The following is a 20807-nucleotide window of genomic DNA, read 5'->3' as shown; positions in this document are numbered from 1 at the left end:
GCGGGGTCCCGGGAGCATTCTCCCGTGCTCGGGCCATCGGCTGCCAGTAAACAAAATGGCGCCGATGGCCCTTTGCCCTTAGCATGTGACAGGGGCTATCAGTGCCATTGGCCGGTCCCTGTCACATGGTAGGAGCAATGGACGGCCAGTACCATCTTTAAAAATGGCGCGGGCCATCCAGTGCACCTACCATGTGACAGGGGCCGACCAATGGCACTGATAGCCCCTGTCACATGGTAAGAGCAAAGGGCCATTGGTGCCATTTTGATTAGTGGCAGCCGACATCCCGAGCAAGGGAGAATGCTCCTGGGACCCCTGCTGGACTACCAGGTATTTAAACATTTTTTGGGGGGTCTGGAGGGTGGGGGGATACTAACAAACTCATTTTAAAGGGTCAGGTTGTGTTTTTAGGTTGTGTTCTTTCTTCCCGCCCCCCCCCCCCCCATACCAATTAATTAATTGTAGGGTTTCCTATCACTATCGGGGACCCCCCCCCCCCCCCCCCCCCCCCCCCCCGGATATCTGACGATATTGAAAATATCGGACAATATTTTCAATCATCAAATAAACAATTCACATCCCTAATAATAGATGTTTTAAACAGAGGGCAGAAACAATATACAAGACACAAGATTATGGTGAGGAAGCTTTTCAAGGTTCTTTTTATTCTGAAGAATAACTAAACGTCAGCCCTCAACAAGATAGAATATACCCATTGATAAAGTTCAAAAGATAAAAGGAAGAGGTAGGAACAAGCAGTGATTCCTGAAATAGAGGGGATGGCCTGAAAAATGTAAGACCTGGTTAAAGGCATCAGAGATTCAAGACATTTTATTTGAAAAAGTCCTTTTATCATAAAAAATAAAAAATAAATGAAGATGTGGTAGCTTGAGTGGTAGGCAGCTTGATAACAGCCAGAGGACACAGGAGACAGATTCTGGCTGTTCCTTAAGTGCACTTAATTTACAGTGAAACAAAGATGAAACTAATGTGGCAGCACACTTTTGTGATCACGGGGTATGGTCGCTTGCTCGAGAGAGATTGAGCTTCTGGTTCATGGAACAACTTTAGAGCAAGACTCCACAGTAGGCACCATAGAAGGCGAGTGTATCCAGGCAAGGGCAGGGCTTGGAACTTAGCTCACTCAGACCTCCACTGAACCTGTACACACCGAGTGAGACCCAACAATGCAAGGCTGGTCTCAGGGGTAGCCCTCTGGCCACTTGATAGCCCTTTCAGACCTGCTTCTTGTAACAGCAAGTGCGTCAAGACAGACAAAGGCTGAGGACAGGCAGGACGTGGCATGACAAGGAACTTGGATGAAGACTTGGAACTTGGAAGAAGGCTCTGGGGACAAGGAACAAGGGCAAAGATTCTGGAGAAGAGGACCATGGATGAAGGCTCTAGTTCAGGCTAGAGTTCATCTTACATGGACACTGGACTGCAGTGTGCCCTACACAGTCTGTCATGGGCTGGTAACGAACCACGCTGTACCACCCTACACAACCTGCCACAGGTTGGTTGCGGATGAAGCCAGGAGCAAGACAGGCTCTGGACTAAGGCTCAGATGAGGACAGGAACTAAGACATCCCTTGGTACGAGGAACATGGCTTGGAATGAAGAACATGGAGATTGGCTTGGCTGGACAAGCTCCACGAGCCCTGGAACTAGGAACATGACTAGGAATTCAAAACTTGACTTGGAACTTAACTTGGAACTCTAAAAGCAAGGATGAACTCTAAAGACTTGATTCATTAAAGATGGACTTAGAGACAGGCCTTATGCTAGGAAGAAGCTTACTCAGCCCCCATGGGCTGGTCGCAAACCATGACACTGGCATGCCTGGAGGAGGGATGAGAGAGGATCTAGAAGGCAGACCTTGGAATGAAGACATGGACATCAGGAACTTGATTGAAGACTTGGACGAGGCAAAGATTCAGAAGACTTGGATGAGGCACCAACAAAAGACCAGGAACATGAAACGTAGAACATGGAGTAGTTCCCACAAAGAACAAGGTGACCAGGAACATCCAACGAGGTACATGAAGAACATCAAGGCACAAGCATGACAATGGAAGACCTTTCAGGACAAAGACACCATGAATGACCATGAGGATTCATTGTGAAGGAGGAACTAGCAGAGAGCTCTTTTATGGGACTGCTGGACTGACGAGGCAGAGATATCATCAAAGAAGGCCACAGGGTTTTTCCTGCCACAGTCCCTTTAAATTGAATGCAGAGGTATACATGCCTAGAAGACACTGGCAGAAGATGAATTGGCAGTAGCAATCCAGGTCATAAAGATGAGAAGTGGCAGCGGCAGCTCCCAGCTGCAAAGGAAGACAGTGGCAGTGATGGCTCCCAGCCATGAAGATGACAAGGGTGACAGCAGGCATTGGCAGCCCCATTGGGCTGCCAGTCAATGTTGGTGCCGCTCCTTGCTGCTTAGAGTGGAAGACATGCAGCAAAAGAGGCCCCAGGTGGTAGTATTGCTGGTACTTGGGCCACAGCTTCAATGGTGGCATTGAGAATGGTGGCTCCCAGCCACAGGGAGAGCACAGGACTGGCATCAGCCGGCAGAATGGTGAGAGGCTGCTCGTGGGCTTGTCCTCAAGCCTCCTTTCTTCAGCTTTAGAAGAGATGAAGGTATATCTCTTATACCATCAGGGGGGAAATGAAGGTTCATAGATAGGAGCTGGTAATTCCTAGATTCGGGACCTAAACAAAGAAGTATTCAAAGCTGGAGACAGAAACATATACAGAAACATAACCAAGTGCTTGGACAAAACATGAATAAAACTTTAATCAAAATTAGGACTGGAGGCACGGATTTCTTATCATCCAGGAGGACTAGTCCAAGTCTTTAGGCTCTCACTTGATTGGATGTGGATCACATTAGAGTTATTGTCCTCCTGCTATTCTAGCAAAGGTGGTGGTTAGTTAACTGGAACATCCTTGTTTGATCTTTTGTAGCTGGAAGTGTTGTACCAGGATGAATAAGTAAACTATACTGCAAGATTACATACAGGTTGGCTCTAGAGTAGCAGATGGTATTGGAAAGAGAGACTGATCTGAAGAACTTCGGTGAGCAATTGTAGATCTGGACCTCTCCTTTAAAGCAGGAATACTCCCAAGGACCCCAGAGGTCTTAGCTGTGGTGGTCTGTATTCATTGATACATCTATCATGAGCAGAAGGTACGAGATCCAGTAGCTCAGGCTTGTGGTAAAACAGATGGTATTGCAGGTTTTCCACTGAAAAGAGATAAGGGCAGCCACAGGACAGGAAACAGGATTAGTTGACTATAGCTCAAAAAGAATTTAATCTGTAATTCACAGCCTGAAGATGACTTATAACTGTAGTGAGTTCAGTTCTTGTAGTTGAAACTTTAGAAAAAGTTGAAGTTGGTTTTGCCTCGCTTTTATTGCACATATTAGAATTTACCGGAACAGAGCTAGTTATTCTCAGGTTGCTGCAGCATAGAATCACAACCAGCAATGGACTTATCTTAAAGTCTCTTTAACAGTTCCAGCTGCCACTTGATGGAATTGAACAGAACTTACAAGGATAGAGTTCCCCAAGAAATATGGAATTGGGACACTAGAAATCAGTCATAGTCTTGTGTTCTAATAGTGGCTTGCTGTCTTGCAATGCAATCTTGAAGCAAAGAGTTCAAAGTCAGTAGTTGCTCTTATGATGTTTACTGGCAAAACTGGGATCCAAATATTTATTTAGATAGCATGACTTCATGATTGGTGGTAAAGACCATCTAACAGAAATAACAATCATGATAAAATGTAGGATCTCAGCAGACAGTTGAATACAATGCCGAAGACAGTCATGCAGTAAGATGCTCATCTTCAAAGTAATCAAGAGGCACAAGAAGGAGAAAAAGACATCCTTTGATTGAACCCGTAGATAGGACTGGCAATGGATAGCAATGGATGGCCCGCACCATTTTTTAAGATGGCACCGGCCATCCATTGCTCCTGACAGGGGCTGGCCAATGGCACCAATAGCCCCTGTCAGATGGTAAGGGCAAAGGGCCACCGGCGCCATTTTGTTTACTGGCAGTCGACAGCCCGAGAGTGGGAAATCACTCCTGGGACCCCCACTGGACCATCAGGTACTTTAGGAAAGTTTGGGGGAGGGGGTCAGGAGGGGAGGATTCTAAATAATTAGTTTTAAAGGGTCGGGGTGGGGGGGGGGGGGTTTCAGCTCAGGACAGCTGAAAACAAAAACCGTCCGGACCCGCAGGAAACGGAATTTCCCACGGGTCCACAATCCTGAAACCAGAACCAATTCTGTCACCCGATTCACATCTCTAATAGAAGTTGAAAACCTTGGTGCAGGTGTCTCCTTCAGGTCATAAGAAACCCAGGAACAAACGCAGGTGCTTCCTGCATTTCATTAAAAAAAAAATTCAGAAGCAAACATGGCTCGGGTGGAATTCTTGGCTTGGAACAAGATGCAAAAAGTCTAGAAAACATGAGCTCATAGCAGGCACATGCTCACTGAGCTCATGGCTTTCACAAACTGTTGCGAGCATGAGGTGTGGTTGCTTGCTTGAGAGAGAGTGAGCCCCTGTTTCATGGCACCACTTCAGGACACGGTTCCAAGGTAGGCACCATGGGAGGCAAGCGTATCCAGACAAGGACTGGGCTTGGAATGTAGACTGGACTTGGAACATAGCTCGGACATGGAACTTGGGTCACTCAGACCTCTGCTGAACCTGTATGTACTGAGTGAGACCCAACAATGCAATGTTGGTCTCAGGGGGTAGCCCTCCGGTCACTCAATAGTTCTTTTGGACCTGCTGCTTGGAACGGTGAGTACGTCAGGACAGATGAAGGCTGAGGACAGGACATGGCATGACGAGGAACTTGGACGAAGACTCTGAAGGCTTGGAACTTGGATGAAGACTTGGAACAAAGATGAAGACTCTGGGGACGAGGAACAAGGACGAAGACTCTGGAGATGAGGAACAAGAATGAAGGCTCTAGTTCAGGCTAGAGTTCAGCTTCCAAGGGCACTGCACCACAGCATGCCCTACACAGCCAACAGTAGGATGGTCATGGACCACGTTGTCCTACTGCGTGCCCTACACAACCTGTTACAGGTTAGTCATGGACCACGTCGGGAGCGAAACAGACTCTGAACTGAGATTCGGACAAGGACAAGAGTCAAGACATCCCTTGGAAAGCGGAACATGGTTTGGAATGTGGAACATGGATCTCTGCTGGCTGGACAAGCTCCACGAGCCCTAGAATTAGGAGCATGACTAGGAACTTGAAACTTGACTTGGAACTTGGAACTCTAAAAACAAGGATGGACTCCGAGAACTTGGTCCAGCGAAGATGGACTTGGAGACAGGCCTTGTGCCATGAAACACCCTACTCAGCCCCCCATGGGCTAGTTGTGGATCATGTAACTGGCACACCTGGAGGAAGGATGAGAGAGGATCTAGAAGGCAGACTTTGGAATTAAGACATGGGCATCAGGAACTTGATTGAAGACTTGGACGAGGCACTGACAAAAGACCAGGAACATGGAACATGGAAATGGAAGAGCTTCCACAAAGAACAAGGAGACCAGAAACGTCCAATGAGGAATGTGAAGACCATCAAGAGAGAAGCATGACCATGGAAGACTTGCAGGCTGAGGACACCATGGACGACCATGAGGATCCATTGTGAAGGCCCCAAGGAACTGGCAGAGAGGCCTTTTATAGGGCTGCTGGACTGTTGAGGCAGTTACATCATCAAAGAGGACTTCAGGCTTTTCCCGCTGCAGAGGCTTGCACGTGTACTTAGAGGATGCCAGTAGAAGATGAACTGGCAGTAGCAATCCAGGCTATGATGATGAGAAGTGGCGGTGGCGGATCCTGGCCGCAAAGGAAGACAGTGGCGGCAGTGGCTCCCAGCCACAAAGATGGCAGGGGCGACACCAGGCATCGGTGGCCCCACTGGGCTGCAAGAACAACATCAGCAGTGCTCCTGGCCACTTAGAGTGGTAGCATTGGCCAAGGCCCTGCCACAAAGGAGGACCCAGGTAGCGGCATCGGCAGCACTCGGGCCACAAAAAGGCAGTCGATGGAAGCACTTGGGCTGCAGCTTCAATGGTGGCATTAGGAATGGCAGCTTCCAGCTGTAGCGAAAGCATAGGACCTGCATCAGATGGCAGAAAGATGGGTTTGTCCCGCGGCGGCATCGCAACACACACCTTCACTTCAGGAGCCAGAAAAATGATACGGTTCACCTTACTTCGTGTTTTGAATTGTCCTTTTAAACTTAGGAGGACCTTTCATGCAGTATCTCTCTTTCTGCTTCCTGGGACCCCTGATTCCTCTCAACCCTGCCAACTTAATCTAGGCTAGAGGGAACTCCCCTAGACAAGTATCCATTGTGGGTTGGTCCTTAAGGAGGATCGAGCCAGATACCCGTGACGATTCTTTAAGGTGGTCTGAAGGAGTTTATTATAGATTCCCTCACATAACTACCTTGTCAGGTTGAGCATCCAGCTGTCTCTGGGCTAAATCCTGGCTCCTCCTCAAGGACATCCCCCCTCTGAGCAGACTGCCCCGGTTATCTATGAGCTGGCCCTACAGGGTTGAAAACTGGGCAGAATCATGTCCCAGAATTATTGAATACAGGAGTTCGGGAAAGACTTCTGCTTCCATTAAGGCTTGCCCTGCTAGGATTATTAAGAGGACCTGATTAGTTGGCCATCTCTGTTTATCCCTGTGTATACAGGCAAGTGTCTCTTTCCTCTTATGGTTAAAAATGTGTTCTTCCTGAAGCAAGTGCTCATGAACTAGAGTCTTGCCACACTCTCAAACCAGCAATGCTTGGGTGGGAACTCCATCTAATTTGACCTTGGTTACAAAGTTCTTGAGTTCTGACTGAATAATGTCCACAGAGTTGCAGTTTTGGAGTTTTAATAAAGTATGGTCCCATTCACCCTCCCAATCATCCTTCTGGGGCTCTATCCCCACCTCTGGTTCCCTTTTGGATTGTTCTGCCAATTTGCGTTACCAATCCAGATCTTTATGCAAGAGACATTTTTCCTCCATATGTTCTTCCAACATACAGAAAGAGCGGGTCAGTGGGACAGGTCACCTTTTTGTATTGCCCATTTCTTCTAAGGGCTCTTCATTTTCTCTCTTTTGATACGGACAGTGCTCTTCATCATGACCGTTTCCTGCACAAAAGGAACAGGTATTCACACCAACATTCCTGAGTTGTTCCAGCCTCTCCAAGGTTCCTTTTTTTATTCAACTTGAGGGTTGCCCCAGTTTTGGAGATTTGCTTTTCTCCATGTGTATTTTACTTCACTTCCTTCATATCGGCAGCTCCTTGCCAAATGACCTCTCTGACCACAGTTAAAGCATGTAGAAAAGCCTGTGGCCTAGGTTCTGGGAACAGAAGAAGAGCTAACCGTCTCTGAGGGATGCTGCTGGGGACTTCTATTCTCTGCAATTCACCAGGGGGGTTGTGTGGGCTGATTTTCTAGCCTTTTACGCCATCAGGCATTAATTGCATTTGGTGGAAGGCTTCTGCCACTTCTAGGGCTCTTTCCAATGCGAGGCCTGTGTGTTGGCAGACTTAATTCCATATGGGTCAGTCAAGCCCTTCTAGGAATTGTTCTAGCAGCACTTGGGCTACTTCAAGTCCAGTTTTTGCCTCTGGCTTCAACTACTTCCAGGCAGCATCCTTCAGGTGATGAAACAGTTTTCGGGGACTCTCCCCAGGCTGCAAGGAACCCCACAGGAACTGGGGTACCCAGCTGTCTCCAGGATAGCGGCCTTGACTTCTGCATAAGTAGCTCTGCCTTCCAGGTTGGCTGTTGTAAAGCTGCTTGAATTCTGCCAGTGAGCAGGTTAGCCAAGTAGGTCATGCAGCTGGCTTTGGGCCAAGCTGACAGGCAGGCAGTCCTTTTAACGTTTTTCAGGAAGACCTCCAAATCCTTGCCAGCCTTAATTTTAAATAGGATGTGAGGGAATGAAAAAACCTGCCAGTATCCTGGTCAGAGCAGTCTGCACAGCCTCTGCTAGCTGACAGCACTGTACTTTGCTTCATTAACTTTTCTTGCAAAGCTGCTGCCTATCAATTTGCGATTGCATAGTGTTCTGTAATTGCTGCTGCCCTATAGACAGGATCTGGATAATTTGCTCCATCTTCTTTGTTCCCTGCGTCACTCCAGATTGTGTTCCTCTATAGAGGAGAGAGAAAAAAAAATGATGCTGGCCTGTCCGGAGTTAGCCACTTAACCTATGCTGCTAACTCTGCTCGGGCTGTAGGGCTGTCCTAACGTTAGCCAGTTAGACATAATAGGCTAACTTTAAGAAAGCTGAATATATTCAGCGGTGCAACCATGCAGATATGTTTATCTGACTAACTAGCTGAGCCGTACAGCGGCTGAAAATGGACTCCATTTGACTCCATTATATTCCTGTGAACAACAGCACCTCAACACCATCACATTTGAAATAAAGACAGATCAGAACCAACATCTCATTTAGTATTGGGAACATGATCCTTAAGCTTCATCTGCAAACCCGGAAGGCTTTTTTAAAAAAATGGTAGTGGTTAAAGACTATGGTGACCCCATTGTATACAGAAATTATTATGCCGCGCAGGTCGGGCATGGGATTTCTGGGTATTATGGAGCTTTAGTCATGTGTGGTGCAAGGATAGGTGGTGTGTTTCATAGTCTCTTTATTAAAGCAATACCACTTTTGAGAAGGAGTTTTGAGATTGTTAATCAACACATGAAAATTGCAACAAGAAACTTCGCCAAAGATGTTATGGGCCATGTCTCTACAGTCAATCTGAATAAAATGAATGACAATACAGAGCAGACAGGGTTAGGACTAATGCTTAGAAGAACTGTTAAAATAAAGAGAGCAGGGGCCTCCTGAACCTTTTAAAGGAAAGAAGCATAGATATGGCAAGTCTCAGATGCCTAACCATAAGAATAAGAAGTAAAACCTCTCCACCAGGAAGCAAGATAGATTCTAAAGTACCATGGTGTTTGTACACCATGGGTCTGAATAATGCATGAAATTGGAACTGGATATGTTTCATCTAGCCCCCATCCAAAACAGAATCAAAACAAGTATTTATGTGGAAATTCCATCATTATCTACTTTGTCAGAAACAGTCCCTTTAGAGTTTTATATAGGAGGACATGGTGAGGATTGCCTCGAGTTAAACATGCTGCTGTACCTGACCTGTAAAATTGTGAAAGAAGATAGGTCAGACCTTGACGTGGGAGCCAAATTAGCACTCATGAACTATCTTTGTGGCTTCTGTTTTTAGCCAGCTGGTTGCACTCTAGGAGATCGACTCAGTCAGAGCAACAACTGCTATCCAACGTAGCCCTAATACAGTTCCTTCTTAGTTTACAAGCAGCTTGTTTTATAAAGACACAGCTGAAAACCATGAAGTGAGAGAGGCATGACTCCGCAATGTCAGTATTGCCCCAGGAGTGTATTTGGGGCATACAGAAGCACTACTGAAAGCTAATGCCAAGCATGTGGGTGGATCGCATGGGGCAAAATGTCTTTAGCATACCTGCTGGAATCTGTGTGACTAATCATGAAGTTTGCAAGTAGCTCATTTAAAACAAATCAAAGAAAATTGTTTTTCACTCAGTGCATAAATAAGCTCTGGAATTAATTGCCAGAGGATGTGGTTACAGCAGTTAGTGAAACTGGGTTTAAATAAGGTTTGGATAAGTTCCTAGAGGAAAAATCTATAAACTGCTATTAATTAATAAGCAATAGTAGCTTGAGATTTATTTAATGTTTGGGTACTTGCCAGGTACTTGTGACTTGAATTGGCTATGGCTGGAAACAGGATATTGGGCTTGGTGGACCCCTGGTCTGACCCAGTATGGCAATTCTTATGTTCTTATGTTCTTATATCCCCCCTCAGCCATTTTCTCTCCAAGCTGAAGACTCCTAACATCTTTAGCCTTTCTCCATAGGGGAATTGTTTCATCCCTTTTATAATTTTGGTCACCCTTCTCTGTACCTTTTCTAATTCTGCTATGGTGACCATAACTACACACAATAGTCAAGATGAGATCACGGAGCGATTTAGAGGCATTATGATATTCTCTGTTTTATTCTACATTCCTTTCCTAATAATCCTTAGCATTATATTTGCTTTCTTGGCTGCTGCTGCACACTGAGCAGAACATTTCAGTGTATTTTCAATGATGACACCTAGATGCTTTTTGTTGCATGTGCCGGCCACAGCAGGCCCGCAGCCAGGTCCTCTTACCCCCGTTTGCCTGCTCTAGCGCCTGGTTCTGCATCTCTTGTGGCTGTGGGCTGCCACCTCCGAGTCCAGGCCGCTCCCCATGCTCCCAGCTCTACAGCAGATGTCTCAGCTCCGCGGCAGGCCTCCCCACGTGGTCTGCGGGGAGACGCCACCGTCTTGCGCCACATCCCTCCCTAGGCGAGCACGCATCGGCTTTACCTTTAAAGGGGCCTGTCGTCACTGGGTCCCGGTACTTAAGGCTGGGTCCAGCCAGTGCTTCCTTGCCTTGGCAACAGGTCTCCATGCTAGTCGTGTGCTTAGTTGCTTGTTCCTGCGTTTCCTCCGTGTTCCTGGTTCCTGATTCGTCTGTGTTCCTGTTCCTGATCCTGGTATCCGTTCCTGCTCCTGTGTTCCATGTCTACCCTGTTTGTCGCTACTGATTGACTCCTGGCTTTGACCCCTGCTTTGTCTGACCACGCTACTGATTGACTCCTGGCTTTGAATTCTGCTCCATCTGACTACATTCCTGCCCATCTCCTGGTTTGACCTTTGCCTTGCCTGACCATTCTCCAGCTGACTTCCGGTTTTGACCCTTGCTTGTCTTGCCACTCTTCCTTGCCTGCCACCTGCCCTGACTTCAGCCTGTTCTACGATGCTCTGCTTGAACTCACTCTGGACTTGGCCTCCTGCCTCCTGTTCTCATTGGCACCCAGGTCTCCGGGTCTCTGCCTCATCCAGATCAGACAACCTACTCCTACTACCGCTGCTGGCCCCTGGGTGACCTTCTCGCTATCCCTGAGAAGACCTCGGATGGAGGCCCACCTAAGTCCAGCCGGCCCCGGTACCCAAGGGCTCAACCTGCAGGGAACGAGGGCTGGTATCGGTGAAGCTCCAGCCAGTCTCCATCAGTTAGCCAGCTCCGCCTGCCGATGGTGGGGACCCGTAGGGTTTGCTTTGCGGGTAGCATGAACCCCACCTCGGCCGAAGGGTTCACCTCCTGCGCAACACTTTTCCTGAGTGGTGACTCCTAATGTAGAACCTTGCATTATTTGGGCTACTCTTCCTAAGTTCATCACTTTACATTTGTCCACATTCAATTTAATTTGCCATTTGTATGCCCAGTCTCCCAGTTTTGCAATGTCTTCTTGTAATTTCTCACAATCTTCTTCTGATTTAACAACTTTGAATAATTTTGTGATTCTTCTCTGAAGTTCCTTTGTCATATATTTTCAGTAGCATATCTCTAACAGTCATGGTTGATGTCATCCCTGTCAATCCTAGGTCATATTGCAATATACACTCTGGACAAAGTCACTGTAACTTTCCATCTAGGATGTGTTTTAGCTTCATGAAACATAGTAACATTGTAATGATGGCAATAAAGGTCCAAATGGTCCGTCCAGTCTGCCCAGCAAGCTTCTTATGGTAGTATCTGCCACACCATGCAGATTACCCCCATGTTTCTCTTAAGGGTAGTAACTGTGTTTCATGAAGTTATCCTCAAGCCTTATGATAATCCATAAAAAAAAATCTCTACCAACATTTTTATTGGGTGATGAACTTTCTTGAAAATTCAGACAGTGCTGCTTGACATGCTTTGTTTATGGGCTTGGTCATAGAAGCAGTCCTGTGCTTTTTACCTTATGTCAGTGTATCAGGGCCCATGTTAGCTATTGACTGAATCCAATTCCTCTTCCCCCCCCCCCGTGAAAATGGAGAGTTATGTTGCAGTTGCGTGTAAAGCATCATGGTTAAGGATAGTAATCCCATGCCTTCCGTTAAGGGTAGTAACTGCTGCTCCATGCAGGTTACCCTGGTGCTTCTCAGTTGCCCAGACTGTAAAGGTTAGGCCCTTGTTGGTTGTTATCTAAATCATTTCCCCTTTTCTATCCCATTGTTTTCAGAAAACAGCAGTGTGGCCATAGGAACTATATAGGTAGAGATGTGCTTCAGACTTAAATTTTGCATCTGGCTTCGTTTCAGGGCCCCCTCCCCCCCATGGGAATTTTGTTTTTCTCGTGGTTTGGGGTTTTTTTTGGGGGGGGGGCTGATTTTCGGGTTAGTGTGCGCTAACTCCCATTAGCGCGCACTAACCCAAAAATACATTTTTTACAACATTTCGGAAAAAATTAAATTGTTTTTCGGTTCTCCCAAACCATTCCAAATTAGGCAATTTTGTTGAAATTTTGTTGAATTTGTTGAAATTGCCTAATTCGGGAAAAACGATTGCACATCCCTAATAGACAGTTATCAGCAGTCTCAGCAAATATGTGAATCTTAAGCTTTTTTTTATTAGCATCACATTTTGCGGTATTCCATCTTGGTTTACAGCAATTAGCATGAGTTGTCACAGAAGTTAGCATCTTCAGCCTGTAGAACTGAACCTGGAACCTTATCCCTTGTATTACATGCAAATCACAGTTGTCACAGAACTAAGCTAACCACTGCTTTCCCCATGCAGCTTTCAAACTGAGGAGCCATCCCACAAACTCTGTCTCTGAAGCTGGCTGTGGCTGTCAAATCCTCTCTTCAGAGAACTACTAGTACTCATGTCTACATCCGCTTGCCAAACCCCGGGACAGAAACCTTATTTACACTTCTCCCCTGCATAGGCTGTGCAGGCCCTGGCTATCAGAATACAAGAGGGCTAGTGGCATATTGGAGCTTTATCAAAATTTCTTCTAGAGGTTTTCTTCCATTATTTCTTGACTCTTAATGATAACAGCAATAATATCATAACTTATGCTTACTATCAAGATAATTAAGATAATTAAAACAAGTGGAAGCTGGACATTTTCTATGGGTATCAATATACTTTTCTTCTGTGGTTCTTACCTCTTTGGTTCCCATGTCTCAGTCTCCCCCGTTGCTTCTCAGTTATTTTCCTACTGGTTTCTATTCTCTCTCTCTCCTCCTGCTCTCTAAACTCAACAACATAAATTAAACACTCATAAGTTATGCCCTGCATAGAGCAAGTGTAACTGTATTTTTTCAGTTTTTGCATACTGTATAATGTTCAAATTGAACTTATACATATGTCTGTTTTTAAAACTGATGTAAGTTCCTAGTGTTTTTTCTGACTTCTTTATGTGGGCTGTTTGATAATTATCCTCTTTAAATTTAAAAATTGTGTGCATAACTGAATACATTGCAGAAAACCCTACCCCAGGAATGCCTCCACAAATTCCAGGAAAATGTATATGTGAACATGACCTGTGTGTAAGTTTACCCACACATCAGTAGGTCATTTTATAAATTCACATTTCTGTGCATAAAATAGTATTTTACATGTAGACCTGCATTTTAAAAATGACCCCCCCCCCCTCCCCCTTAATGCCTATTTGAGGTTGAATCTGATTATCTGTCATCAGTGTTCGGTCTTCAATTAAGATATTACTGAAAAAGGTCTAAAGCTTAATTGCTGTAGTTAAAACAAGATTTTGCATAGAAAGGGCTATGCCAAGATATCTTTTTTTTTTCAAAGTGAATGCATTTCAGTTTTCAGAACTGCCACAGTTGCTGCTGGTTCTTAAGTAAAATGATATTGAAGCTGTCTGAAATCATAATCCCTTTCCCATTCTTCCTTGTTTCTTCTTTTCATTAAGTGTGATGGAATTCAGCTGGACTTAAACAATATTTCTTTGGAAGGGATTGCCATTTTGAACATCCCAAGCATGCATGGTGGATCAAATCTTTGGGGAGAGACCAAGAAAAGACGTAGCCACCGTCGAACTGAGAAGAAAAACTCAAACAAAAAAATCACTGTTACAGATGCCAAGGAGTTGACATTCGCAGCTCAAGGTAAATCTTCAAAATACATTGAGTTGCTAGTTGAAAGAATTTCATTTGATCGTAGATCCATAATCACAGTGGCAGTGTTTTTCATTTTTTTTTAGGAATCAAATAATATGTGTAGAAATAGTAAATGCTATTAACATTTTCAAGACATTTCACACATTTTCCTTCTCCTCAAGGACACTATTTAACATATCTTTTTTGCACATTGATTTTCGCCAGCTCCTATCTCCATTAATTTTGGTCTGATCTATCCATTCATATTAGTTTGAGATCTTATATCAAAAAGAGTATTCATGCCAATATTTAGAGAACTTTCAGCTTTATAAGCACCTATTACATTCCTGGGGTTTTAAAATACACAGAATCTTTTGGTTAGATCAGGAGCAAAGCTTAAAGTTTTTAATGATCAAAGTACATGTCCTCCTCAGACCACCGTTCTGACTTCTTACATATTGTGTGCTTTGGTCATATTTTTCGTAAGAACAGGTCTTTTCTGTTATTGCTTAAACATATTACAGTTGCCTAAAATAAAATAAATGTATGTATTTGTGGTTTTGAAGTGAAGGCCAAGTGTAATAAATGTTCAGATTGAATACTGAAATCATTTCTTCTATGATAAGTACAAAGCTAAATACACAGCAACACATTAAATATATATGTATTTAGAATGAGTAATTGTAATTTATTTTGGATCATAATATTTCAAATGCACTGCACTCCATATTAACCTGTTAGCTAACAGAAGGGACTAAGGTTATTAAAATCTTTTAATTATAGTTTGTGATTGATAATAACGAAACCCATATGTATAAATAAGCAGTAACATTAAGGGCTGATTCAGCCAGATATTTTTGCATAGACAGAGAATGGGAGAAAAGTCTGAGCAAATAAAGTCCTAATTAGAGTAGTTATGCAGTGTATTTGGACCCTATGTTCAAAAGCTTTTTTCAAAAGTTGTACTTCTAACACAACTCTTAACAAGTTGGGAGAAGTACACATTGCCTGTGTGGCACAAATTAAGCACATTTCAGTTAACACTAGATACACAAATTCTGCTTTTAAGTGTTCTGCAGTTCCTCCACTGCCACTGAAGTTTAGCCTCCTGTTCAGGCTGTTAGGTAGTGAGAAGAGCCTCTCCATCTCCAGCATGTCCAAGCAAATTGAAGAGAGTTGCTCTCCTGCACCAAACTGCCTACCCTCTTGCCCCACGGTTTGCATACCACACCAACTCCAGCTGGGAGCTCCTGTCTCAGAACCCCATTGTGCATCTTCCCCACCCCCTTCTCTCCCCTCCCTATTCTGCCACTGCCTCTGCTCAGCAAATCTCCGCTGGGGGGAAGGTGAGAGAAACAAGCACAGGGTGACGAGAGAGGCACTGGGGAAAGCGGGATCTTGGTCCCCTTTAGCAGGTATGTCCCCCATTCTCAGCCTAGTTATCAGTGACCACACGGACAGCCTCCCAGCTCTTCTTTAGCAGTAAGTAGCATTGAACCCCAGTGCCTGTATTTCACTGTCCATGCCTGATACATGGATACAGACAGATGGACAGACATGATGAACACTATAGTTGTATATCCTTCATTCTGAGGCACCTATTAATTAAAGGATATATGATATCTAGCAGATAAAACAATCTGAAACATAGCTGTCTGAAAAGCAAAATATGTAAAACATTTTTTTAAAAAAGCAACATCTTATAAATTAACATCCTTTTAATGGTTAAGCTGAATCTTGTTTATAGGTGGCATGCAATTAAAATACGAAAGGGATTATTTAAAAGAAAATAACATCCTGCAAGCAATCCTGTTTTTTAATTTAATTTTGGCAGAGTGTCAAGGAACTTTGAATGCAAAGCTGTGAAATCAAGAAACTCATGTCGATTTCTCTATACTCTGTTTAATATGTGACCCTGACTAAGAATCCCAGAACCTATCTGTGCTATAACTTAAGTCACAGATACTAAGCCACATTATTTTTCCCAGAGAAGAAAATACTGTAAGGTTTACCAAGTACTGCAGCTTAGTAAATACCATAGATATTTCAAATATCGCACATTATCGCTGCTTAGGGTCATTTATTTCATGGTCAATGCCTAACACAACTTTGAAAATAGACCCCTTAGAATATTGGTCCTTATGGGGTTAAAGCTTGCAACCTCTATCACAAACTTTTTTGAGTATCTTAACTTTAAAATTATAGAGTTCCTTTGTTGAAATGCTTGGTCATTTGGTTTTTGACTCAGAATTTTTAAAGACTATTTGCCCTTTTTATATTATATCTCTGGATTCACGAGTCAAGGCCAACTTGGTAACTGTATCTCATCAGCATCAGAAAAAGATCTAATTCTCTTGGAATATAAATGTCTCTTGTCCATCTTTGTCATTTACAGTTTTCGAATGTCAACTTGCACCTTATAGTCCAGTAAATATTATTGAGGTTCATGAAATGGCTGAGAGCCTCCACTATAGCTGCTTCCACTAGTTGGAAAAGTATTGCAAAGACCAATCAACTCACAAATATATGTGTGGGGCAATTATGAAACTGTCCTAATTGCTTCAAAGTGTATGGGTACATTATATTTGCCGACCGCATTGAATTTCAAAGGGAAAGCATGCAAGTAGTTTTCTACTGAAACTTGTTATGAGTACAAATTACCCACTAACCTTTTCTCCTGCATTTTGTTCATGTAGATTTTTTTTTTTAATCTTGCCCAATGCCTCCCCTAAATGCACACATACTTTTATCCATATGGAGGAAGGGCAATTTTCAGACAATTAATTTATGTGGGTAAATTGCCATGGCTTTGAAACTGGTCCTCCCTGTGTACCTGAAAGTTATACTGAGAGTGATCCAGTATGGGTATTTTTTTTCTTTTAGAAATCATTAGGTTCTTGTTAAATCTGAGTATACAGCTCCAGAAGAGAGACAACTACAAGTTACTCAGTGCGCCATCTAGCATATAAGCCAATACCAAAGTTCAAGGAGGAGATAAATATGCACATATAAATAAAACAATGAAAAACTCCTCTCTAATATATATATAGAACATTGTTGCAAACAAAAAAATAAATATTAAATCAATTTATAAATGTTGATGAACCTTCAGACATGCTGTAGGTAATAATACACCTTTAGATTGCCAATCTCATCTTTTGCTTATGCTCCAATCTAATCATTGGTTCCATGTTTTTAAAACCTTAAAAACATCAGTGTTTTCTTTCTTGTTGGACATAAAATATGAATTTACCTCAAATATCCACAACAAATATATTTTAAAGTCTGCTTTCACAAGCATCCACGGCAAAAATATTTTTAAGTCATCTTTCACAAAATTTATCTTAAAAATGGATATAGATTCCTTCTTGAAAATTGATTCCCCATTCCCCTTACACCAGTGAAACAGATGGTACCAGTTTACCCACAATAAGGTTATCTCATTCCTGTCTAACTGATTATTTTTTATTTATGAAGAGCTATTCACATTTTGTGTGCTTCAGGAAGGAAAAGACAGCAAAGTAGTCAGTCAGTATATCATGCAGTATAGATACATATATACCAATGATATAGGCAGTGTGAGCCTGGAGTGTCTCCAATGAGACCATCACAATTATACAAGACAACTTTTCCTTTATTTCTCTGAACTGGTATGGTTGAAGAAGAAAGTGTTGGTACCAGATTGTTAGCAAGTACTTATAACAGCAATACTGGCTATTGGCAAAATGAGAACTGGAAGTAGTAAATAGAAAAATAAAACATATGGGAAATTATATGACTCAGATGACCAAAAGTACATTTTAAAAAGAGAAAAATCCAAGTTCTTAGTAATTGTGAAATCTGGAGCCTTTGCACCTGACTTTTCCTTGTGGATTAATGGAAATGCTCTTCTATTAAAGACAGACGTCAGGAATTTGGGTATACATTTGCAGGCTGACCTCTTTCTGTTTGCATACTGCCAGGGACTCTAGCAGTGCGTCCTATCACCTGTAGCTAGCTAAAAAAAATGAAGTCCTGTTTTTGTAGTAGGGATCTGGCTACATTAATATACACCAGGGGTAGTATCCAAAAAATGTTTGTTTTGTTTAATCATTGTTTCAGGAGTTGTGGTTGTTCAGATCCTCCACTGGATTGTTTTGGGTTTTTTTGTTTTATTTAAAAAAAAAAAAAAAATAGAACCCGTTTATTAAAATATTGAGCCCCCTCCAACCAGCTGACCTTCCTCAGCCACCCTAGCCCAACCACCCAATCCCCCTACCCCCCAGGAGTTACCAAAATTGCAACTGTGGTCTAGCAGGGGCCCAGGAGTGACTTCCCACTCCTGGGCCCAGCAGCTGCAATTGTTCAAAGTGGCACCAGACGCCTTTTGCCCCTATCTTGTAGCACTCCATATTTTCTTTCAGGAACCTATCCCTAGACCCCCAATAGCTGTTAGACTATCCTTCCTTTAGCAGCCCATTCCATATATCCACCACCCTTTCAGTTGCCATAGTTACATAATCCATAGTAGATGGAAGCAGAAAAGGACCTTCCTGTCCCTTCAGTCTAGCCAGGTTTACTGTTACCACTGCTCTGTGTGACGGGGCTATGCCAGTCACTGAATTTAGCACTATGTGATTTTTGCTATCTAGGGGAAGTAGGAGGGGTTTTGATATTTTTTATTCCTCCCATTGTCTTAACCCCACCTTTATTTGGGGGTAGGCTTTTTGGGGTATAAAGACCTATGGAGCATGCCCAGTGCTTCAGTGGCTTGGAGAGTGGAAAGGAGATGGAAGAAGAGGGAGGAGCTGAAACTGTCCCTGGGTTTCAGTAGAGAGTGAATTGGAGAGCTGGAGATTGCAAAAGGAACTCACCGAAGGCAATTCAAGCATTTGGCAAGGAGGTTTTGAAGAAGAGAAGTTTTGAGAAGACTTTTCTTGGATTTTTATTGGCCAGTGCCTGAGGGAAGCACATACCCCTGGTCTTTAACAGATGGGGTAAAGAGAAGGATGTAGCCTTTTGAACCAATAACTCATGAGACTTGTATTTTTGAGTTTGGATTACAGTTGAAGAGTTTGACGTTTTTGAAACCCAGTTTGGTATTTTTACTGGGGATACTTTTTTTTCCAGCCCAGTTCATGCCAGAACTAGAACTATTTATTTATTTAAAGTTTTTATATACTGCATTATGGGCAGGATCTGGCCATCAAGGCAGTTTACAATAAAACATACATAGTTAAAACAATACTATTCATTCATACTATACCCTAGTTATCCCACTGTCACTGGTGAGGATATTTTCAGTCAGGATGAAGGTACAAGGGCAGGAAGGGAAATGAACAGAAGCAGGATGGACAGAGAAACAATTTGTTTTTTTATTGATCATTGGATATTGTTAATTCTTATATTTATCATCTTGACCTGGATCCTTTCCTTTAAGTTACAGTAAAGACCATATTTTCTTTGATCACCAACAGCAGACTCCAGTGCTTGTTTCTTTGAGTGAACCCCAGAGTGAACTTACTAGGGTATGGATGGCCCCTTTTGTGACTCCTGGCTTCTTCCTGTGGTGTTAATTTTTGCTTCCCTGTTCTTATTTTTTCACTATCTGGCACCTCCTGGAAATGTATGATCTAGAGTGTGAAGTGGCCATGGAGATTGTGGTCAGCAGTGCCAGGGGCCCAGAAGAGAAATCTTCCTCCCTGTCCGGATCTGAACTCAGACCCGTATCACCCCTAGTTGAGGATAAAACAACGGAATGGGGGCCTGGCTACATAAGGATATCTCAGAACTGCCTGCCAGTGTGAACACCTGCCAGATAGGTCCTTATCCCAGACTGCCTTTTTATTTACCTTCTGGGTACTCTACCATGTTCAGAAAAAGAACATCCAAATTGCCCACTCGGTTGCCACCAATGCCCATCCTTCCCATGCCTACACAGTGTAGCTTCTGCATCTACTTCCCTGAAGGCTCTTACCTCATGTAGTTAAAGACTCTCCAGAGGGCTGTCCAGGCTCTGAACATCCATCTCTGGTTCCTTCTGACACTACGGATGACCAGGGGGTGAGGTCGGTGCACATCCTCATCATGAAGCTTGGCTTCTTGGCTCACAGAGCCCTATTGCCAATGTCAGCACACTTCTGAAAGCAGAAATGCTACACTTTGAAAGTACATGCATAATTTTTCCTCACATAAAAATTATGGGCCCAATTTTAAAAAGGCCTGGCGACGCGCATAAAGCCCCGGGACGCATGTAAGTCCCGGGGCTTGCAAAGGGGCGGGGCCATATGCCCCAGGGCTGAAGTAAGTGTTGCAGTAAAAAAAAAGAAATCATCACAGGCAGGGGGGAAAGGGCGGGGGAAGTAGGGAAGTTCCCTCCGAGGGAATGGGGGAAGGCAGCACAGCTCGGAGCGGGCTCGGCACATGCAAGGTGCACAATTGTGCACCCCCTTGCACAACCCTGGATTTTATAACATGCGCGCGCCTGTGTAAGTCATGCGCGCTCCTTTTAAAATCTACCCCACTGTGGGGCAGATTTTCAAAGGGTTACGCATGTAACCCCCGAATGGCTGCCCCAAGCTGCCCCTGCGCGCGCTGAGCCTATCTTGCATAGGCTCGGGGGCGCGCGCAAGCCCCAGGATGCGCATATGTCCTGGGGCTTTCCAAAACAGGTGGTCTGGGGACATGGCCGGGGGCATGGCAGCGGGCCAGGGGCAGTCCGGGGGCGTGGTCGAGTGCTCCGGCACGCCGGCAGCCGGTCGGCACGCAC

At 43.9% G+C, this 20807-nt stretch overlaps 1 protein-coding gene across 1 annotated transcript in view; it reads left to right on the top strand.

Moving 5' to 3' along the window:
- The window catches only part of LOC115083247 (diacylglycerol kinase beta-like), a 316290-nt gene that overhangs the window by 40031 nt on the left and 255452 nt on the right, over positions 1 to 20807 (top strand). Inside the window, exon 2 of the mRNA XM_029587056.1 lies at positions 13873 to 14068. Coding sequence (XP_029442916.1) covers positions 13873 to 14068 — 196 coding nt within the window. The remainder of the gene's footprint in view (positions 1 to 13872; positions 14069 to 20807) is intronic.

This window comes from Rhinatrema bivittatum, chromosome 2, assembly GCF_901001135.1.
Source record: "Rhinatrema bivittatum chromosome 2, aRhiBiv1.1, whole genome shotgun sequence".
NCBI classification, from domain to species: Eukaryota; Metazoa; Chordata; class Amphibia; order Gymnophiona; family Rhinatrematidae; genus Rhinatrema; species Rhinatrema bivittatum.
The sequence above is the reverse complement of the archived record's forward strand: the minus strand, read 5'-3'. Positions and strand labels throughout refer to the sequence as shown.